The 23,364-nt window shown below is 48.5% G+C and overlaps 2 protein-coding genes across 5 annotated transcripts in view; both read left to right on the plus strand.

The window, feature by feature from the left end:
• DHRS11 (dehydrogenase/reductase 11) overlaps positions 1-23,364 on the plus strand; it is a 52,887-nt gene that overhangs the window by 22,962 nt on the left and 6,561 nt on the right. The window lies entirely within an intron of this gene.
• Positions 48-15,178, plus strand: MRM1 (mitochondrial rRNA methyltransferase 1). 4 transcript variants are annotated; one of them, XR_014541940.1, is made up of 7 exons: positions 48-108; positions 2,575-3,368; positions 3,799-3,892; positions 8,138-8,258; positions 13,420-13,539; positions 13,679-14,666; positions 14,813-15,178. XR_014541940.1 is itself a non-coding variant. In XM_083587896.1 (6 exons), the coding sequence occupies exons 2-6, from the start codon at positions 2,605-2,607 to the stop codon at positions 13,723-13,725; spliced, it is 1,146 nt and encodes a 381-aa protein (XP_083444022.1). In that variant the 5' UTR covers positions 48-108; positions 2,575-2,604; the 3' UTR covers positions 13,726-14,883. The 4 variants fall into 4 exon arrangements, 2 of the variants coding, with proteins under 2 accessions (XP_083444022.1, XP_083444021.1); XR_014541941.1 differs by lacking the exon at positions 14,813-15,178 and adding an exon at positions 10,029-10,137 and having other exon boundaries at positions 13,679-13,752; XM_083587896.1 differs by having other exon boundaries at positions 13,679-14,883.

The following is a 23,364-nucleotide window of genomic DNA, read 5'->3' on the forward strand; positions in this document are numbered from 1 at the left end:
AGCAGGTGGCGCTGCGGGACAAGCACGACGCTCTCTCGCCGCGGCCTCTATGGTTGGAGGCCACTTCCTCTTCAGGCGGAGAAGGCAGCAGCCCACGTGGGTGGCCAGGTAGGTTTGCGCGCTGCAAGGAGGGAATGCAATCCTGGACGGGGGTTGCTGCAGTTTGGATCGAGAGCAGCTTGGGCAGGGAGGCTGGGCTGCAGATCTCTCTCTCTCTCTCTCTCTCTCTCTCTCTCTCTCTCTCTCTCTCTCTCTCTCTCCCTCCCTCCCTCTCTCTCCCACTCCCCGTTTTCAGCTGAGTTTGTTACTGGCTCCGCAGCCTACAGGGACTAGCAACTTGAACTTTTCTATTTGCAAAATCAGGGAGGGAAGGAAGAGCAGAATTTGCCAGATCCAAACCTTTCGAGCCTTCGTCCCAGGGGGCATCTACTGGAAAGGCCTCGCGGTGCTAATTCTGTGCTATCTCTGCAAGGCTTTAGCTGCTGTTATCCAGGGTGCAGCGATGACCTTCAGACGTGGGTGGCTTTTAAAAGATGCTCAGGCAAACCTAGGCTGGATTGTTGTTGTTGTTGTTGTTTAGTCGTTTAGTCGTGTCCGACTCTTCGTGACCCCATGGACCAGAGCACGCCAGGCACTCCTGTCTTCCACTTCCTCCCGCAGTCTGGTCAAACTCATGCTGGTAGCTTCGAGAACACTGTCCAACCATCTCGTCCTCTCTCGTTCCCTTCTTGTGCCCTCCATCTTTCCCAACATCAGGGTCTTTTCCAGGGAGTCTTCTCTTCTCATGAAGTGGCCAAAGTATTGGAGCCTCAGTTTCAGGATCTGTCCTTCCAGTCAGCACCCAGGGCTGATTTCCTTAAGAATGGAGAGGTTTGATCTTCTTGCAGTCCATGGGACTCTCAAGAGTCTCCTCCAGCACCATAATTCAAAAGCACCCATTCTTTGGCGATCAGCCTTCTTTATGTTCCAGCTCTCACTTCCATACATCACTACTGGGATGTAGCTGTGGCTTTACTGCTGTTATGCAGGGTGCAGCGATGACCTTCAGACGTGGGTGGCTTTTAAAAGATACTCAGGCAAACCTAGGCTGGATATGGATTGCCATTTATTATGCCACCACCTCAAGGTGGTGTGTGCATGGCTTTCTCTGCTCTTCCTCTCCCCTTTTTATCCTCACAACAACCTTGTGAGGTAGGTTAGGATGAGAGACAGTGAGGTCACTCAGTGGCTGACTGGGGATTCAAACCCTGGTCTTCTAGAGGCTAGCACTCTAACCATCACACCACACTGGTTAGCCCAAACACGTTCTCATGGTTCTGAATTAAGGGCTGATTTAATATAGGAAGATGCTGTGTGCAGAGTCAGACCCATTGGCTTGTCTAATTCAGCCTTGCCTACATTGACTCACTGTGGTGTTTGAGATGGTACCCAGAGATGCCATGGTCTGAACATGGGGCCTTCTACATGAAAGCAGATGCTCTGCTTTACTAATACTCAGTGATGCTCCTACCATTGCTATCGGAATTATTCAATCCCCATTGCAAATCAGGTTTATTATCAAAATTTACAGACTTTCAGTTGTTTGCAATGAGTGCATAAAACAAAAGCAATTGAAGTAGCTCAACACAACGGATGCTTCAAGTGGTTCCCCCAAAATTCAGCTGAAATTGCTTAGCAAACTGTAGATGATTTATGAGTGATAAATTCCTGCATGAGCTGCTGGGTGGGGGAGTCAAGGCCAAGTGAAAAATCCTAGAGCACATCAGATCAAAGTTGATTTGGGGATTTATTATTATAATTGTTATTTTATAATTATTATGCATGCTCAGGTAGGGCTTACAAAACATAACAACTAATTGCGCAATTCTCAAATAGCTAAAATACAGAACGAAACTATGTAATCAGGCCGTTAAAATGTAAATGCCCATGATTCAAATATATGATTCTGCAATTAATCCAGAATGTGGCAGCTAGACTGGTGACTGGGAGTGGCCGCCGCGACCACATAACACCGGTTCTGAGAGATCTGCATTGGCTCCCAGTATGTTTCCAAGCACAATTCAAAGTGTTGGTGCTGACCTTTAAAGCCCTAAATGGCCTCAGTCCTGTATACCTGAAGGAGCATCTCCACCCACATAATTCAGCCCGGACACTGAGATCCAGCGCCGAGGGCCTTCTGGCGGTTCCCTCATTGCGAGAAGTAAGGTTACAGGGAACCAGGCAGAGGGCCTTCTCGGTAGTGGCGCCCACCCTGTGGAACACCCTCCCTTCAGATGTGAAGGAAATAAGTAGCTATCCTATCTTAAAAGACATCTGAAGGCAGCCCTGTTCAGGGAAGTTTTTAACATTTAACGCTGTATTGTTTTTAATACTTGATTGGGAGCTGCCCAGAGTGGCTTATTATTATTATTATTATTATTATTATTATTATTATTATTATTATTATATAGCACACCGTTTAAAAGTGGAAATTCTGGGCAGGAGATATTGGAAAAAGTTTCTGTTTCAGGATTTTCAAGAAAGACCACATAATCCATGTTGATTTAGCATCTTGGTCCCTACCCCCCTTTTAAGGTTGAGAGAAAGGCATATTGAACGTCAGAGATGGCACTTCTCCTGCCTTTTAAATCTGGCCTCTGGTACGCCGCAAGACTGCCCTGCGCCGTTGGAACCACCCGACATCTCTCCACGCGGAGAAAACCTCAGGCGGGGGAGCGCGAACTTCCTGGTGGGGTGAGCAGCCAAGTGACTCCTGATCGTGGGCTTGAAACAGCCAAGGACCAGAGCGAGGCCCAGCCACGTAAACCCTGGAAGGGTCGTGCCCTTCGGAACGAGTTCTGGCGGCAATTTCGTGCGCAGACCGTGCCGTCTGACAGGGAGGAGCTGAAGAACTTGAGGAACGACGATTTCCCCGAGAAGAAGAGGAGCCCCCCGCAGAAACCCCTCCCCGTCGAAAGGACCAAAGGCTCAGAGATCTTGTTTGGGGTTGCTCCCTGCTCCTTGGCTCTGGCCAGATCCAAGAGGAACTTTTTCCAACTCTTCCTCAAGGCTGGCAAGGGCACTCCATCGCCTACGCTGGAAGAATTCTCCCGGCGCGCCAAGGACAGGGGGATTCCAGTGAAGGTGGTTCAAAGGAAGGTTCTAGATGGCCTCTGCAAGGGCGCTGTCCATCAGGGCGTGTGCCTGGAAGCCACGCCCCTCCGCCCCATTGGCTGGCAGGAGGCACCGCCCCCTGAGGCAGAGGGAGTGGGGTCGCAGCTCCTTTGGCTGGCTTTGGAGGGGATACAGGACCCCATGAACCTGGGAGCCGTCCTGCGGTCTGCTCACTTCCTGGGCGTCGACAGGATTGTGATGAGTCAACGGAACAGGTAAAATAGCACCAGGTGAATTATTTCAGGCATGGGCCTGTAGCTCAGGGGCAGAGCATCTCAATGCAGGGAGCCAGATCCTTACCTGCCTATTTGATTCGGCACTGACATGAGGACTAGAATCTTAATTTGTTTTTAGCTGAACAACCAGAGCTCCGGGATAAAGCATCTGCTTTGGGGGCAGAAGGTTCAGTCCTCGCCATCCTGCCTGCCTGCGATTCCTTAGGAGCAAGTGCCATTGACCTCGGTGGGGTTTACTTTGGAGCAATCCTGCGTCAGGCCAACTTGAGCGCAGGCTGTGGGTTAGATGCAGTTTTTCCATTCTCTCTGCCCCTGCGGAGACAGGTGCTGCTAACAGAACCAGCTTGTGGAGACCTGCTGGGAAGCATTTAATAATTTTTGCCCCTACCCCGGGCTTCTCTCTTTGTAGCTGTCCTTTGACACCTGTGGTCAGCAAAGCCAGCTCGGGGGCCATGGAAGTTCTGGACGTATATAACACGGATGATCTTCAGAGCCTTCTTAAGGTAACACCCACCCACCCACCCACAAACTTTCGCCTGTTTTTCTTTTAAATTAATGGTTACAGGCAACTTCCTGTACACCCAAGGCATGCACAACCGCACTCATTGTCGCAAACCTGGACGTGGCGTGAGGAGGGGCAAAAACGGCGCAAAAATAGCGTCTGGCAATCCCATGAGCCTTTGCACTGTTATTTGAGGCCTGTGGGAAGTTGGATTTTAAGCAAGGAAGTTTGGAGAAAGCGCGTGTGGTGGAGTTTGTGGACTTTTGGTTTTTCCAGGGTTTCCAGAGGGTGTTTACAGGCCTTTTCGGTGGTGTTCCCAGTATACGTGATTTTGCTTAAATGCACGGTGTCTCAGAATGTAACCCCCATGTCAATGGGGAGTTGCCTCTACATTTTTATCTCGCCTTTCCTCCAAGGAGCTCAAAGGGGTGAACATCGTTCTCTCTCCTTCCCCAATGTATTCTCACAACAACCCTGTGAGGCAGGGTAGGATCAGAGACAGAGAAAGGGTCACTTGGGGAGTTTCATGAATCGGTGGGGCTTTGAGGCCTGGTCTCTCAGGTCCAACACTCAGACCCCAGGAGTGACTCTCCTGTAGCGCTCCAGATGTTGCTAGACGCCAGCTCCCATAATCCCCGAGCATTGGCAGTGCTGGGGGGGGGCATTAATGGGAGTTGGTGTCCAATGATCTCCAGAGAGCTACAGCTTCCCTGACTCTGCTCTGACCACCTTTGCTCTGATTCAGCAGCAGCGCTCCTCTTAAATTCACACGGTGAGATTGCTTGCAAGCAAAGCACTGGGAAGGACGCTAGCTTGTCTGCTTTGTATGCCAAAGGTGCTGGGTTCAATTCCACATAGGGCTGGGGGAAAGCCTCAAACCCCGGAGAGCTGCTGCCAGTCAGAGTTGACAACCCTGAGCTAGATGGACCGATGGCTTGGCTCGGCTTAAGGCAGCTTTCTGCGAACCCATTTTAAACCCCCTTTCATCCAGAACCAAGGGGACTAGAATCTTTGTTTCCAAGTTAGAATGATCGTAGCTCAGTGCTTTGCATGCAGACGATCCCAGATTTAATTCCTGACGTTTCTGGGTAGGGCTGAGCAAGGCTCCCTGTCTGAATCCCTGGGGGGTTGTGCTGCCATTCAGAGCATACTGCGTTGACCCGGATAGACAAATGGCCTGTCTCTTTAGCAGACAGCTGGTCTCTTATTCCTTTTGCTCTGATGCATTCCAGCGTCTCTTCTGCCTTGCTTGGAATGGCTGCTATGCCCCGTTCGGCCACACAGTGGCAGCGTTGTACAAGCTTTTAAAAATAAGTTGGATTTTGCTAGGTGGCCAGCCTGAGGTCCATACGAAATGGGGTGTGCACATAAGATTGAAAGCTGGGTTTACAATAGGGTTACCAGACGTCCCCCGATTTGCGAATAAGTCCCCGGACAAATGCCATCCCCGGAATGTCCCCCGATTTCATCTAATGTCCCCGGGAAATGCAGCAGCGGCAGTCTCAGCAGCCCGGAGCAGTTGGCTCTGGCTGGCTTCAGGAGCTGCTCGGAAGTCCCCATATGATGGTGGTGCAGGGGTTCGAAGATGCAGCTTCCGGACTCCCTCCACCTTCCCTGACCCCAGCAACTAAGCTGTGAAGGGAGGCTTCATGCTGCCGATCAGAGCTTGTGTGCAAGCAGGAGGGGGCAGGGATCTCTCAGCTAGGCAAAAGGAAGGCTCCCTTCGCAGCTGAGGGATCCCTGCCCCCTCCTGCTTGCACGCAAGTAGGAATGGGATTGGGGCTGCTCCAATGGCAAGGGAGGCATTGCTCTGCCTGACAGATCCCTGCCGCCTCCTGCTTGCACGCAAGTAGGAGTTGGGATGGGGCTGCTCCCAAAGGCAGTGTGAAGTCTACCTTCCTGGCTGAGGGATCCCGCTCCCTCCTGCTTGCACGCAAGTAGGAATGGGATTGGGGCTGCTCCGATGGGAAGGGAGACCTCACATTGCCTGAGCCTTGCTGCCGCCACCACTCTCAGCCCTCCTTCTCCGCCTTCCATGCCTGACCCACTGCACACCGCTTCCCCACCACCCCAGAAGAACCAGCAACTCAGGGGCTGCCCAGGCTCATGGAGAAAGGAGATAGAAGTCTTGGAGGAAGGCGGTTGAGGTCAAGGTGGCGGCTGCCCCTCTGCCCCTGCCATCACTGCAGCATCAACGTCCAAGTGTCCCCGGATTCATTGAAAAAAATCTGGTAACCTTAACAAGCTGGTAAAAGGATGGAATTTATCCAGTGAGCACCCGCCAGGTGTATCTGGGCTCCGGGACACACACGACATAAGCCCAAGACCCGTCTTCCCACCAGTTGGGCATTGAGTCGGCCGGGAGACGATTTAACGCTGGCTGGCCTTTCAGACAATGAAAGGCAAATGGCCTAATTTTTCAGCCACCTTTTCTCTGCCCCTTTCCTGTGGATCTGGGGAGCCTCCCTCCCCCCCGATCTCTACCAGCCGCCCCGCTCTGGAACGACCCCATAAAGAGGCCATTAAGGAGGTGTTGCAACTTAATTGAAACATCTGTGCGGACCGCTTCCCTCTACTATAAATGTGCAATTTATGAACATTTGGGCCGTTGAGGCGCTCTGTTTAATTGGGTCCACGTTGGCCGGCTTCACCTTTGCCGCGGAGCGGGCATAAATCCCAGCGTCGTTATGGCCTGGAAATGGCAGGTTTTTTCAGAAAACGAGGCAGATTTTCTCCCCTCCCCCCTCTAAAAATGGATTTTGTAGGTGGTTGTGTTGAAAGGATGAGCTGGGAGCATGTATGCAATAGCAACTTGTTTTCCTGGATCAGGGCAAAGTCTGTGTCCGGGAGGGGCACAACCTGCTTCCCTCTTGATGTCATTAGATTCCACCTCCAATCAGCCCCAGCCAGCAGGACCAGTGGTTAGAGATGATGGGAGTTGTAGTCCGGAAGCACTTGTGCTAAGCTGTTCCTCTGCCCCCCTCTCACAGTAGCTAGAGGCAAGGCCTTTCCTAATTCCCTCCAAGGAGCTCAAGGAGGAGTACAGTGGTACCTCGGGTTAAGAACTTAATTCATTCTGCAGGTCCGTTCTTAATCTGAAACTGTTCTTAACCAGAGGTACCACTTTAGCTAATGGGGCCTCCTGCTGCTGCCGCGCGATTTCTGTTCTCATCCTGAAGCAAAGTTCTTAACCCGAGGTACTACTTCTGGGTTAGCGAAGTCTGTAACCTGAAGCGTATGTAACCTGAAGCGTCTGTAACCCGAGGTACCACTGTACGTGGCTCTCCCCCTCCTTGCTTAGTCCCCACAACAACCCTGTGAGGTTGGTTAGGCTGAGAAACAGTGACTGGTCCTGCCTGTCCCTGCAAGCTTCATGGCCAAGTGAGGATTTGATAATAGTAATTATTATTATTATTATTATTATTATTATTATTATTATTATTTATTACTTATATCTCGCCTATCTTGCCAGGCCTCCCCAGCCACTCTGGGCAGCTTCCAACAGAATATTAAAAACACAATAAAACATCAAACATTAAAAACTTCCCCAAACAGGGCTGCCTTCAGATGTCTTCTAAAAGTCAGATTGTTGTTTATTTCCTTGACATCTGATGTGAGGGTGTTCCACAGGGCGGGTGTCACTACCGAGAAGGCCCTCTGCCTGGTTCCCCATAACCTCGCAGTGAGGGAAACGCCAGAAGGCCCCCGGCGCTGGACCTCAGTGTCCAGGCAGAACAATGGAGGTGGAGACGCTCCTTCAGGTATACTGGACCGAGGCTGTTTAGGGCTTTCAAGGTCAGCACCAACACTTTCAATTGTGCTCGGAAACGTACTGGGATTTGAACCCTGGCCCTTGCCTGGCACTCTAACCACAGCTCCACACTGGCGCTCAGTTTGATGGGTCCTCCACTCCAGTGGCTGGAGAGAGACTCCCAGCTATCAAGGGATACTTGGACTTCCTCTGGGTTTGAATTCCTGGCTGCAAAGGAGGTTGGGCTGCCTCGCACCAGGGAATCGTTTGCCAGATGCTTTTGGTTCTGTGTTGAGGTTTCATTTATTGTTCTTAACACGTAGTGCTTCCTGGGAACCCATGAAGTTCACGTTTCTGATTTAAACAGTGAACAAACAGCAACGAGCGCAGAAGTATCTTCTTCCTCCATATCATGGAAGTGGGAATTTATACGAAGCAATCCTCAAGTTTGCCCTTTTCTTTTGCTCCTATCTCACCGCCCTTTTCTTCTGGAAGGCAAAATCAGAGCAAGGATGGGAAGTCCTTGGAACAGCTGCCCACACCAAGGACTTGGATTCTGTCCCCACCGTGAGTTGCTTAGATTTCCGCTGGAAGGGACCCACCATATTGCTGCTAGGTATGTAACACTGCGGCACTTACATTTTCAGGAAGCCCTGTGCAATGGTACCTCGGAAGTCGAACGCAATCCGTTCCAGAAGGACGTTCGACTTCCGAAACATTCGATTTCCAAAGTGCAGTTTCTTATTGGCTCTTGCAATCGGAAGAGCCAACCGGAAGCCGCTTGTCCTCCGTGTCAGATTTCTGGCTTCTGAAAAACATTCACAAACTGGAACACTTACTTCCAGGTTTGCGGTGTTCAGGAGCCGATTTGTTTGGGAACCAAGCCGTTTGAGTACCAATGTACCACTGTATTGGGAAGTTTTTAATGCTTCATGTTTTATTATGTTTTCATTTGTGCTGGGGCAACCCAGCCAGATGGGTGGGGTATAAATAATAAAGTTGTTGTTGTTATTTTGGAGGGCCAAACTTTTGCAGAGAAGCTGGCCCTAGCTCAGGGACAGAACAGGTGCCAGGTTCAATCCCCAATTAGGGTTGGGAATGATTCCAGGCAGAATATTCTGGAGAGGGACTGGCGGTCAGTGTAGACCGGGTGTGTGTGTGGGGGTGGGGAAGGGTTTGCCAACTTGGAATCTAAGGCCGCTAGTGTCTTATGTTTATTTCCCTGAGTAACAGCCCTGTGAGGTAGGCTAGGCCAAGAAACAACAAACCGGTTAGAGATTCCACCCCCCGCCCCTGTTAGCTGGGTAGCTGGGAGAGAATTTGAACTCGCCTCCCCGCCCACATTTACTACGATACCACATTGCCTCCTGAGAAGCTTGGAGGTGTTGCGACTCCCCTGACAAATGAAGGAAGGCAGCTAGGAGACCGCAAGGACTTGGGTCTGGGGTGTGCTCCAGTTTTTATTTTTATTTTTTATTTGTTCGATTGATATAACCACCCTTCATCGCAAGATCTCACGACCGTCCGCAAGATAAAATACGAAGTAAAAGCACAAATAAGTACAGTGGTACCTTGGGTTAAGGATTTAATTCATTCCGGAGGTCTGTTCTTAACCTGAAACTGTTCTTAAGCTGAGGTACCACTTTAGCTAATGGGGCCTCCTGCTGCCGCTACACCACCGCTGCACAATTTCTGTTCTCATCCTGGAGCAAAGTTCTTAACCCAAGGTACTATTTCTGGGTTAGGGGAGTCTGTAACCTGAAGCAGCTGTAACCTGAGGTACCACTGTAGTTGAAACAAAAACAACAAAATGATAACCCCCATCTTCCACAAACGCCATTTAAAAGGCTGTAGAATATTAGTCAGCCAAAGGGTTATTGTGGGATATCGTACCATAGACAGCCCTCCAGACCCTTCTGGACTCTCATCGTCCCTGGCCATTGGATGGCCTAGCAGAGGATGCTGGGAGTTGTAGTTGCACAACCTCTAGAGTCTCACAGGCGCGCCCCCTTACCCTGGCTTTACCTGTGCCAAACCAAAGTATTGTGCACCCACCGTCTGCCAGCCCATCGATTTTTGGAAAGCTGAAAGAGAACACGGAAGATATCTTCCCCGCTGTCCTTTACCTTCAGCGCCTGGCTTTTAAGAGATAGACTGCATCCGAACATGGAGGGTCCATTGCAACCCCCAGGGAGGGCCGCTGGTTCCCCTGTTTTACAGGACAGAAATGCACTTTTCCCCTTCCACTGCCAAGGAGTCTCTCCTGAGTTATGCGCCAGGGGCTGTTTGCCCGTGGCTGGGAGCATGAGAGATGCTTTGGGTTATTCCTCTGCGGCGGGAAAGGCAGCGGCGGTGCCCCAACGGTCCCCTTTCCTTTCCTTGCCAGGCTCATCTTTAACCGAAACGCTGATTGAAGCCGGGGAGCTGACAGGACGCCGCGGCATGGCTCCCGGGGCTCGGATACCTTTTCGATTACAGGGAGGAAAGAGATACTGGCAAGTCGGGGGCGGGAATGATGAGCTGCGGGGAAATCCATCTCCACAACGGGCGGCGGGACAACGAGCCGGGGACTGCAGTGACAGTCGGGGGCTGTTACTTTGAAGGACGGCTCGGCTCGTTCCTGCGAGGGAACGGAATCTCTTTCGGCGGAGCGGAGGGGCTCCCGAGAGCGGGCCGGCCTCTTCTTGCCGGCGATGATTTCCACTCTCTGTTGAGCGCTTGGCAGAAAAGAGAAAATTGGACAGGGCAGGGAGCCTGGGAGATTTGGGGGAGAGGAAGGGGCCTGCAGTTTGCAGAAGTGCGAGGAGAAAGATAGGAGAATCTGAAAATTTGGGGCAGTTGGATGGGGACAGAGGAGGCCCATCTGCCTGTCAACTGCCCTGAGATCTTGTAATGAAGGGTGGTAGAGAAAACTAATAAGTAATAATAATAATAATAATAATGCAGTGGTACCTCAGGTTACAGACGCTTCAGGTTACAGACTCCGCTAACCCAGAAATAGTACCTCTCGTTAAGAACTTTGCTTCAGGATGAGAACAGAAATCGTGTGGTGGCGGCACAGCGGCAGCAGGAGGCCCCATTAGCTAAAGTGGTACTTCAGGTTAAGAACAGTTTCAGGTTAAGAACGAACCTCCAGAACGAATTAAGTACTTAATCCGAGGTACCACTGTAGTAGTAGTAGTAATAATAATAATAATTTATATCCTGCCCTCCCCAGCCAAGACCGGGCTCAGGGCGGCTAACACCCAATATAAAAACAATTGATTGAAATACAACTTAAAAACAAGATTAAAAGACAACATTGAAACATTAAAATACAGCCTCATTTCAGTGGAAACTCAAATCAAAAACTTTTTGGGGGATGAAAACGTCAAGTCTTCACCAAGGCTAACTATCCGGACTGTTCCTACATGAGCCAGAAAAAAGCCAGGGAAGTCCCCAAATCAGAGTTCCATCACAGAAGGAGAAAGGAAAAAAGAAAGAAACTGATTCCAAGCCAAAGGCCCGGCGGAAAGAAATCAGATCTAGTTTAGCATACTGATCTCACAGAGGCAAACTAGAAGCCAACTGTCCCTGCTTGGGATTCCCTTTGACTGTTTTTCAGAGACATACTGCCTCTGAGGCTGTGCATAGCCATTGTGGATAGTAGCCATCGATAACCCTTTCCTCCATGAATTTGTCCCACCCTCTTTTAAAGTCTTCCAAGTTTTTGGCCATGCCTGCTTCCTGAGGGAGGGAGTTCCGCAGTTGAACTGTGTGAAGAAGTCCCTAATGTCTGTCCTGGGTAATTGTATACACGGGTGGCGCTGTGGGTTAAACCACAGAGCCTAGGACTTGCCGATCAGAAGGTTGGTGGTTTGAATCCCCGCGACAGGGTGAGCTCCCGTTGCTTGGTCCCTGCTCCTGCCAAACTAGCAGTTTTAAAGCACGTCAAAGTGCAGGTAGATAAATAGGTACCATTTACAGAATGGTAAACGGCGTTTCCGTGCGCTGCTCTGGTTCGCCAGAAGTGGCTTAGTCATGCTGGCCACATGACCCGGAAGCTGTACGCCGGCTCCCTCGAACAATAAAGTGAGATGAGTGCCGCAACCCCAGAGTCGGCCATGACTGGACCTAATGGTCAGGGGTCCCTTATCATGGAGGTGGTGTTGCTATCTCATGCTCTGGGACATTGGCATGGATCATGCCCCCCCCAACATCTTTTAAAAAAGCATCTCAAGTGTTTCTGGGTGGGTGGTCAATTTGAGGGAGATTAAATTGGACAGTGGAGTGATCTTGTGTAGGATATTGTTGGGGGGGGGGAGAATAAATTAATTTAAGATGGATGTTAATAGAGAGGATTTGGGGGACGTAACGAATAAGTGTAATTGACCTGATCTGGAGAAGAGGATCTGTTGGGGAATTAATTAGGGGATAAATGAATTGGAAGAAAAAGTGATCTGAGGTGGTTGTGGTGGTGGGGGGGCAGGACAAATTAATTGAAAAAATATTTGAGAGAATTGCAAATCGGCTGCCTTGCCTTCTGTGGTGGTCAAAGTTTGGATCTACTCATATAAATTCTTTGCAAAGTTGTGTTCTCTGGATCTAGGCCCCGGAAGCTGTACCCAGAAGCTGTCCATTCATTTCAGTGGGTCTGTTCTGAGTATGAGTTATGTTGAACTGCAATCCTAGATCTTTTTAAAGGATCTGGCAGCACTTTGGCCAAACTCCATTGGTCGTTTGTCTCGGGACAAGCGCCCAGAGAAGCAGTTTCTCGTCAGCTGTTTTCCAATTACCAAAGAGCCTGATCTTAATTATCACCAACAGCTTCCTGAAACAAATTCAGCCTCATCCCAAGTTTATTTACCTGGGTATTTCTGCCCTGCCTTTCAGCCCCAAGGGGTTAGCGGTCTTTTTAACAAGAAAACACAAGCCCTGTCTGATAAAATCCATAATCTAAAATACAAACACACCCTACTTTAAAAAGAGCCATGGGGAGTTGAAAAAGGCAACTGAACCAAACTCATTGCCTGTTAATCAAACATGTTGAGATCAGGTTCAGGGGATGAAGATGGTGATGTTAGGGGAAGAGGACCTGTGAGGGAAGCATGATCCATTTCATCTGGAGAACACAGAATCGTAGAGTTGGAAGGAACCCCAGGGGTCATCTAGTCCAACCCCCTGGAATGCAGGAATCACAGCTTGGACGATAGCCCTTTTTCAAATATCTGAAGGGCTGTGGCATAGAACAAACATTTATTTATTCAGTTTATATACTGCCCTTCATTGGTGCCTCTCTCTTTTATTTCAATATCTTTTTGGTTCTGATTTGCTTTCAGATATTTTAAAAAAGAAAAGGCACCAAGGCTAAACGACAACATATCCTCGCACTAATGAAATGAAAGCAGCTTTAATGCAAGAGTCGCCAACTTTTTCAGTCCATTGGCTTATTTGGATTTTTGAGCGAGAGTTTTGGGCTCCCACCTCCTCTGGTCCATTTCTCCCCTTCCCCCCCTGCGAGTCAGCCCCCACCTTGAAAGAGAGAATCTTACACATACACACACTGCTTTTCCCAAGAGATCTGGGTAAAAGTCAGAGCTTGAGGAAGTGGGAAAGAGCGCCACTCTTCCTACTTCTTTCTCCAGCTCTATGTTTTCTTAAAGGGACGGAAACAACGTTATTTATGTCCAAGGGTGTGGTTTTTGTATGTGCCCCTCAGAGGCTCCACGAGCACTTAGGGCAAGACCATGAAATTAAAATCCTGGCGTTTTATTGCCTTGTGTTTTGCCCGTGTGCAGGAAATGAAGGTTATGGCCTTTCTCCGGGGACTAGAAGCTTGTGCCAAAGGATGTTGACCATTTTCCCAGGGCGAGAGCTGCCGCCTGGGATCGAGTCCTTAAATGTGTCTGTTGCAGCTGGTAAGCGATTCCACCTTTGAACTCATCTCTCCTTGAAGCTTCTTCCTTCCTGAGCAGGAAAGTAAAATCTTGCCGACTGTTGAAACTCTTCTAACACTTTTTTTGTTGTTCTTTTTCTTTTGATGAAATTCTTCCGCAGGAATCCTCTTGCACTCGATCTGCAGCCAAAGAGAGAGAGACCCGTGATGCTTCTATAAGAAAAACAAAACAAAAGCACTGTGCCTTTGAGGAACTCGCCCAGAAGTTCTGGGATTAGGGGAAGCTGTGTCCGGGAATTTTCTGGGCCAGAAGGAAAGGATTGGAACACAGTCCTCACTTCTGCTCTCTTCCACCAGACAGGGTTGGTGGAGCAGCAGGGCCACAAGGCATCCACAGCTGTTACGTGTGTGTGTGTGTGTGTGTGTGTGTGTGTGTGAGAGAGAGAGAGAGAGAGAGAATGTGCTCTGCAAGAATTTTAGTCCTGATGATGACTTTAAACTCTAGTGCATCTCAGTGCGTAGAGTCCAGGCATGTCCAAAGTCTGTCTTGGGGGCCCAATCCGGCCCCTGTAGCAGTATATTTCCTGGGGTAAAATCCTTAAAAACGCACAACTTCAACCCTGAAAAAGAGCTCAACAACTTTGGGGTACAAACCTAAAAAAGGTCAACAACTTTGGTTGGCCCTTTGGTCGGCCCTCACGGCCCTTCACTTCATCAAATCTGGCCCTATTTGAAAAAAGTTTGTACACCACTGGACCAAGCATCACACACACCTCATGTATCTCAGTGGGTAGACCAGGTATCTCGAAAGCCCCACACGTTACAATGGCTGCCCAAACCTCTGGTGTATTTTGATCTGTTTGTGCGTTGGCCAGTGGGAGGTGAGCTCAAGCTGGGCAGAGGAATGATCCAACCTGCCTCTCTTAGCCTGACAAAGGTGGTTTTCGATTCCTCTCCTCTGTAATCTCAAAGGTGGAGGGGTTCTGGGGTTGAGCAAGGGGTTAAGACTCCATTGAGTGCAGTGCAAAATCCCGAGAACACTACAGATATAGGAAGATGACCTACTGAGTCTGGCTAGTGGTCTGCCTAGGCCAGCTTTTCCCTTGCCTCTGGAGTCTTCCCTATGTATGGTGTATCAGAAAAATTACCGTATTTTTTGCTCTATAAGACTCACTTTTTCCCTCCTAAAAAGTAAGGGGAAATGTGTGTGCGTCTTATGGAGCGAATGCAGGCTGCGCAGCTATCCCAGAAGCCAGAACAGCAAGAGGGATTGCTGCTTTCGCTGCGCATGGTAGATTCCGTTCTTCGCAACGAGGATCCATTTCAGTCATGTGTACCTTGGCCTGTAGCAAAACTATTAAAAGAATGCAAGTGAAATGTTTCATTTGCTTTGCTTTCCCTGTTCTGCAGAAGTCTGGGGTTTTTTTAAAAAAAATAAAAAATAAAATGTAATAATACAGCATTATAAAAACCCGGGAATTGGTATGAAATTTCAGTTTCTTAGGAAGGAGGAAGTATATTCTTCCCACTAGGTGGTGGTAAAGATACAGATTGCGGTTTGCTTCACTATGGGCAGAAAACAGTTTTATAGCAAGATATCATTTCATCCTTTCTTGTTTGCTGGAAGGAAATGGGAATAAAAGCCATTTCTTTATCCTTGATACCAAGCTCTGATTCTCCGTATTTGTGCGTGTGCGTATTTTGTATCTCTCTGCATGAGAAACCATTTTTTTTATAAAAAAAAATGGAATGCCATTTTGAGGGCAACGATTTTATATTATTAATGATTATTTGAGAGATTTCTAAATGCTTTTCAAGAACACCCCCCCCCACAAAAAGTGGTGTAGGAAATAAACATGAAAGTATAGCAAACTCTGAAACTTTTTTTTTTAAAAAAAGCCTGTTGTTGTTGTTGTTTAGTCATTTAGTCGTGTCCGACTCTTCGTGACCCCATGGACCAGAGCACGCCAGGCCCTTCTGTCCTCCACTGCCTCCCGCAGTTTGGTCAGACTCTTGTTTGTAGCTTCGAGAACACTGTCCAACCATCTCGTCCTCTGTCGTCCCCTTCTCCTTGTGCCCTCCATCTTTCCCAACATCAGGGTCTTTTCCAGGGAGTCTTCTCTTCTCATGAGGTGGCCAAAGTATTGGAGCCTCAGCTTCACGATCTGTCCTTCCAGTGAGCACTCAGGGCTGATTTCCTTCAGAATGGAGAGGTTTGATCTTCTTGCAGTCCATGGGACTCTCAAGAGTCTCCTCCAGCACCATAATTCAAAAGCATCAATTCTTCGGCGATCAGCCTTCTTTATGGTCCAGCTCTCACTTCCATACAACACTACTGGGAAAACCATAGCTTTTACTATACGGACCTTTGTTGGCAAGGTGATGTCTCTTTAAAAAGCTTTAAAAAGCCTACTCTGTGGTAAAAAATAACGACAGATGGCAGCAACAAAATACCTCATTGTACAAGACTGGGTTGTATCTGAGTTAAGCCATGCTCGGAGCAGACCAGTTGAAACCACTGGACTTAGGTTAGGCCCTATATTGTGCTAGACTTTGAAAGTGGGATTGTACTACTTTAAACAATCTTGGCTCTCCGCAAAGAATCCTGGGAACTGTAGTTAAGGGTGCTGAGAGTTAAAATTTCTAGTTTGCCGTGCCACAAGAACAGAAGGAGAGCCCTACTGGGTCAGCCCAAACTGTTCAGAACAATGAGGACTGGAATCTTAAATCTTAAAAATAAAGGGCAGGGCTTCCATTGAATGATAGAAAATTTGTTTTCTACGCAGAAAGCCCCAGGTTCAGATTTCCAACTAGGCCGGGGGATGTTCCCTCATTGCGAGAAGTAAGGTTACAGGGAACCAGACAGAGGGCCTTCTCGGTAGTGGCACCCACCCTGTGGAACGCCCTCCCTTCAGATGTGAAGGAAATAAGTAGCTATCCTATCTTCAAAAGACATCTGAAGGCTGTTCAGGGAAGCTTTTAACATTTAACGCTGTATTGTTTTTAATACTTGATTGGGAGCCGCTCAGAGTGGCTGGGGAAACTCAGCCAGATGGGCGGGGTATAAATAATAAATTATTATTATTATTATGTGTGTTTCCTGAAACCTTGGTGGGCTGTTGCCGGTGAGTGTCGAGCATAAGCTAGACAGACTGACGGTATGGCCGAGTACAAGTTTGCATACTGATCTCCTATGTTTCTAAATGCAATCATTGCCTCCTCCTGCTCCTCCATTTAATTTCCTGGGTATTTTTAAATGTCAAAAACGTCATTTTTATAATCTTCCTTTTTCTTTCTTTTGCCTTAAGCCTGAATATAATTGTCCTTGTGATATAACTGTAGAAAAGCACACCCCAGTGTGTGTGTGTGTTTTAATGAAAAAGAAAAACACCCTCCCAGCTCCATATCATAAAGGAGAATTTTAATTGTCACTTTTTGCACACATCAGCACGATCGGAAACAAGCTCCCTGATTACTTTTGTGGTTTTGTACACAGCCGATCTTTTGATACCTGGAGAAGGAGGAAGAATTGTTGTGATGGTAATTTGAAAGTGACTTTTCTCATCCCGGTTGTCTTGTCAGGGATTTGTTTCAGGGATGTCTTTTCTAGAAAGCAGATAATAATTTTTATGCCATCGGTGGTGGTGGTGGTGGGAGGTTTTCCCCCCGGCAACGGCACCTCTGAAATGCGGGTTCAATAATCAAAGCGTCTCTGAAGACCAAAAATAAGTGATCTGTTAAAACATTTGTCTGCATGTGGTATTAGATTTTTGCCAGACTCACCTGATACACGGAGATATCTCAGGAATCTTTCATGTCTGGTTTCATTTGGAAACGCAGGACTCTTCCGAGAGTGGAGATTCTTCGGCTTTTGAGGTTTTCGTGGTCAATTGTTAGCTTTCCTCTCTCCATTCAAGACCTCTGAAGAAATTTCAAGACAGGTGGGGGAACCTCAGGCCTGTGATGCACTGAGCGTGCGGCCCTTCATAATCTCCATCTGGCCCCCGGGATTCACTCCCAGGCCACACCCCCTGGCCCCAGGCCACACCCCTCCCTGGCCCTGTGCCACACCCTCCGTGAGTGTTTGTATCTGTGCCCTTTTGCTCTGAGAACACCTCTTCCTTGCCTGGAGAAGGATCTGTGCAAGTGTTTGCAGGAGCTAGCCTGACCGCATGAAGGTAAAATTGACACCACTTGTTCCACCTACATTTGCCTCTGGCTCTGCCTACTTCCTTGCATGTGGGGAAGGACCGTGGCTCACTGTTAGAGCTCTGCCTTGCATGCAGAAGGCCCTAGGTTCAATCCTTGGCGTCTCCAGGTTCAGTCTGTAGAGCAGGAGAGGCTCGATCTCACGGTTGTGGGTTCGAGCCCCACGTTGGGCAAAAGATTCCTGCATTTCACAGGGTTGGACCAGACGACTGCTGTGGTCTGTCCAAACTACAATTCTGTGACTGGGATGCTGACACACTGGGGAGCTGCTGCCAGACAGTGTAAAAAGGTAAAGGCAAAGGACCCCTGGACAGTTAAGTCCAGTCAAAGGTGACTATAGGGTTGTGGCACTCATCTTGCTTTCAGGCTGAGGGAGCCGGCGTTTGTCCACAGACAGCTTCCCGGGTCATGTGGCCAACATGACTAAACCACTTCTGGCACAACAGAACACTGTGATGGAAACCAGACTGCACAGAAACGCCGTTTACCTTCCCGCCGCAGCGGTACCTATTTATCTACTTGCACTGGTGTGCTTTCGAACTGCTAGGTTGGCAAGAGCTGGGACAGAGCAACAGGAGGTCACTCCGTCACGGAGATTCGAACCGCCAAGCTTCTGATCGGCAAGCCCAAGAAGAGGCCCAGTGGTTTAGTCCACAGCGCCACCCGTGTCCTGCCAGGCATTGTGGACAACACTGAGCAAGAGGGACCCAATGGTCTCACTTGGGATCAGTGTTCCCGTGTGCTCTCCCTGAAACTAGCCCATAGTGCAATGTGGCCCTCAGGCTGGGAAAAAGTGGCTTCCCACCCCTGCTGTAGCTTGCCCCCAACTCGCTCTCCCCAAGGAGGTCCAAGAAGCCTCCAAGGAACCCCAGAAAACCAACGACGCAAAGGAGATCATTGCATTTCTACGCCATGACGCATGCCTTGAGATTCAGAACATAAGAAATCCCAGACACCGAGGTCCAGCACCGAGGGCCTTCTGGTGGTTCCCTCGCTGCGAGAAGCAAAGCTACAGGGAACCAGGCAGAGGGCCTTCTCGGTAGTGGCGCCCGCCCTGTGGAACACTCTCCCACCACATGTCAAAGAGAAGAACAACTACCAGACTTTTAGAAGACATCTGAAGGCAGCCCTGTTTAGGGAAGCTTTTAATGTTTGAGGCATTACTGTATTTTAATATTTTGTTGGAAGCCGCCCAGAGTGGCTGGGGAAGCCCAGCCAGATGGGTGGGGTATAAGTAATAAATTATTATTATTATTATTATTATTATTATTATTATTACCTGCAGGATCAGGCCAGTGGCCTGTCTGGTCCTGCATCCTGTCCTCACAGCGGCCCAGTAGATGCCCGTGGGAACCCAGCAAGCAGGATCCGGGTGCGAGAGCCCTATCTTCAGCTGTGGCTTCCAGCGACTGGGACTCAGATCCATTACGACCTCCAACCGCAGAGGCAGAGCATAGTTACCGTGGCTACCAGCTACTGGTACCCTTTCCTCCATCAATTAAAGAGCTCCAGGTGTGCTCCATCCAGCATCCATCACCAGCCTCGCCCTCCTTGGGAGTCTTTTGTCAAAGGCCTGTTTCCCCACCTCCCTCCCACCCCACCAACCCAAAATAAACAAGTGCTGCGGCCTATTATTATATCTTGTTTCCCCCTCCTCCTTTTCAGCCGCGTCTACCTGAGTCAACGATACCTCTGGGTGCCTTGCAGAACCCTCCAGCCGCGCCAAAGCGATAATCGGCGTTTGTAAATGTAATCAACCTTGAGGTCTTGTCACTTGCGCAGGTGCAATTAACATTACCATCTGCTAATCCGTGATTAACGATGTTTACAAATATGCTACAACATGTTGAAAAAATACGTTGGCACTTATTTCGAAGCACACCCCCCCTTCCAGGCCCACACCCCCCCCTCCCAGCTTCCCAACCCGCCTCCCGATTTCCTTTGGCAAATGCAAGCAGGCGCCTGCCCATTAAAGGAAAGGAAGGCGCCGGTACGCTTTTCCCGACGGAAGTTAGCCTGTGCCCCTGCTGTTAATTTGCAGAACATTTTGATTTATTTATTTTTTTAACTTTCATTTTCGTCGTTTAAAAGCGCTGTTAAACTTCGGAACCAGCTGTAGCAATGACAGGTTCGGGAGCCGGTGGGGAAGGGGTCACCCGCTGCTAAACGGGATCTAATTGCAAAGGAACCAAGGTGCCAACTGCAAATCGCAAGGAGGGGGGCAAGGAAATCTTGGTTGCGGAATGACATATGGTGAGCTTCGAAAAGTTTTGTTTAGAAAACCGCCTTTAAGCCCAACCTTAAGCGATGTGTTAATGAACTGGCAAGGTGTTGCTGTTTTTATTTTTTACGGTGGAGTCGTAATGAGATGTTCACAGAATTCTGGCATCGCAAGGGATCGTCTAGCCCTCTGCAATGCAGGAATCACAGCTAAGACTTACTGACCTGGCTGGCAAAATGATATTAGGAGGTTTATGGTGACGATTAATAAATTTATATTTTCATGGTATCTGTTTACCACTTGAATTGTAATAAAAAAACCTCTTTAAGTGGTTTGCAAAAAGCTTGCGGGTAGAACATTCTTATATATAAGCATCAGTTAAAAGCAGGCATTTAAAAATATTAACAAGGGAAAAAAGCTCAAAACACGTGTTGGCATTTTACATGTCTGGAGAGGCTCGCCTAAATGTTCTAAGCAGACACTGAATGTCAAGTGGCAGGGAGTTCCAAAGTGTAGTTGCTGCAACACTAAAAGGTGGTTTGTTTTTTAACAGGGACTGCACGAATAATTTATTTTTTCCTCACATTGCATGAAGTGTTGTAACCAATAAAAGTTCTGCTTGGACTGTAGACCCATTGAAATTAATGGTCCTAAGTGATACATGTCCATTAATTTCAAGGGATGGACTCCGAGTATGACTCATATTAGGTGCCCGGCACCCAAAGGCTGTTAATGGAAGCACCTTGCTTGGGAAAACATTCAACAAACTGGGGGCCGCTGCTGGAAAGAACCTTTCCCTTGTCAGAAGAGGGAGCCAGAGAAGGTCCTCAGCTGATGAAAATGGGGTCCAAATGTACTCAATTCAAGAGAAGTGTTTTGTTAGATATTGGGGTTCTGAGCCTTATAGAGCTTTGAAGGTTAAAACCATCACTTATAAAGCACCTATGTTTTTCTAAGGGCTGTGCAGAGTTTATAAGTCAGGCCTTGCTGGCACAAAAGGAAGTAGGCATGGGGAGGGTAAAGGAAAAGTATGCAAAGTCAGAGGCTAGTTACTGAAGTTATGTGAAACCAACAGCACAATCTAATCCGGACAGGTGAGCCTTCAAAGCAGGCTTCCTCAAACTCGACCCTCCAGATGTTTTGAGACTACAATTCCCATCATCCCTGACCACTGGTCCTGCTAGCTAAGGGTCATGGGAGTTGTAGGCCGAAAACATCTGGAGGGCCGAGTTTGAGGAAGCCTGCTTCAAAGGGTCATCTGGTCCAAACGCCGGCAATCACAGAATCCCTGAGGTGGGCATCCAACCTCTGTTTAAGCCTCCAACCTCTGTTTAACCTGCAGTGAAGGAGAGCCCATCGGTTTCCTAGATGGTTGTTCTGTCAGAAGGTGTCATCGGAATCTCATTCGTTGCTGTTTGAGCCCATCGGTTCGGGTCCGACCCTCCAGAGCAGCAGAAAACAAGCTTGCCCTTCAGAGACTGAAGATGGCTATTATGCCACCTCACAGAAACTAGCCTGCTAAAAGTAAAGGGACCCCTGACCATTAGGTCCAGTCGTGGCTGACTCTGGGGTTGCGGCGCTCATCTCGCTTTATTGGCCGAGGGAGCCGGCGTACAGCTTCCGGGTCATGTGGCCAGCATGACTAAGACGCTTCTGGCAAACCAGAGCAGCGCACGGAAATGCCGTTTACCTTCCCGCTGGAGCGGTACCTATTTATCTACTTGCACTTTGACGTGCTTTCGAACTGCTAGGTTGGCAGGAGCTGGGACCGTGCAGTGGGAGCTCATCCCGTTGTGGGGTTTCGAACCGCCGACCTTCTGATCGGCAAGTCCTAGGCTCTGTGGTTTAACACACAGCTATTATGCCACCTCACAGAAACTAGCCTGCTGCACAAAGATAAAATTTTCGTGTCTTCCCCCTGCCCACTTTTGCTTCTGGGCCTACCCACCGCTGAGCGTGCGGCCTCCAGAAACTTGCTCAGAAAGGAATGTGGCCCCCGGGTTGGGAAAAATAAAACCCCTCCCTCCCTCCCTGCCCGGTTGACACCGGCAACTTTTAACAGTGCGATGATGTTGGCAATCTAATGGGGAGTCAAATAGGATGCGCCAGGGTTCCCATTACCCACCAGAATAAATTAGGCGCTTGTTTCTGTCAATATGTTCGTGGCTTCACCTAGGCTCATTAGTGGCTGCCTTGAATAAGAGGTGCTCATTGGAGGGGCTGCTTTTTCTCTCCATTAGCATCGCCGGCTAATACACATTTTAATATAAACACCGGTTCTAAATGGCTGCCTGGCTCCTCTTTCTAATGTTGCTTTTAAATGGAAGGTTCTGAACGGAGGAAGGAGGGGGCTTTGACGAATTTCCTAACCAATATTGGAGAGGGAGGTGAGCAAACACCCCTAGCCAAATATACTCCTGCGAGCAGAATTATTTTCACGAGGTTCTGACTTTTTTCTCCCAGCGTTATTTCACTTTGTTTAATCCTCCGGAGTGTGCTTTTAAAAACAAAATAAATTTGGTCGTCTCATTTTCGACACAGCTCATCTTAACTTTGTGTGTGTGCGTGCGTGCACATGCGCAAAACATTCTGCATTATAAAATGCACAGAATAGAACTGGGCTGGAGTGAAAATGTTATGTGATCGGAATAAACCCAGAATGCTTTGGGGCTGCTTTATAACATCTCCAGAAAGAATAACTGTTTGTGTGTGTTCGTTATGTTGCAGTTTAATGAGGCTTGTAGCTGAAAGATAAAGCGGGTGTGTGTGTGTGTGTTTAGGTGGAGGGTAGAAATAGAAAACCATGCAAATAGTGGGGTGGTTTTTGTTCTTTCTATTACCTCTCTTTCTCTGTGTGTATGTATATCTATCTCTCTATGTCTCTATCTCAGCAGGCAGAGCATGAGACTCTTAAACTCAGATTTGTGGGTTTGAGCCCCACATTGAGCAAAAGTTCCCTGCATTGACTAGATGACCCTCACGGTCCTTTCCAACTCTACGATTCTATGATATATACCGTATTTTTATGTGTATAAGACAGCCGCATGTGTAAGACAACCCCTATTTTTGGGAGCCCTCAACAATTGTTGAGCTTCTTTTGTAAGTTTGCTGAGCTGTTGAGCAGCTTTTCGACGATCCCCGCTCCATAGCTGTCAACTTTTCCCTTTTCTTGTGAGGAATCCTATTCGGAATAAGGGAATTTCCCTTTAAAAAAGGGAAACGTTGACAGCTAGGCCCCGCTCTGGATGACGGAACTGGTGCCGTAATACACCACATACTGGCACTCACCAAAAGTTAGGATAAGATGTCTGAGAATGTGGGAACGGAAGACTGTCTTATCTCTTCCATCTGAGCGTGTTATTGTAACTGTACTTTCACTCTGGCAGTTCTCCCAGAGCTTGGAGAACACAGACGTGA

This window comes from Podarcis filfolensis (genome assembly GCF_964270895.1).
Source record: "Podarcis filfolensis genome assembly, chromosome: 15".
In the NCBI taxonomy this organism is placed as follows: Eukaryota; Metazoa; Chordata; class Lepidosauria; order Squamata; family Lacertidae; genus Podarcis; species Podarcis filfolensis.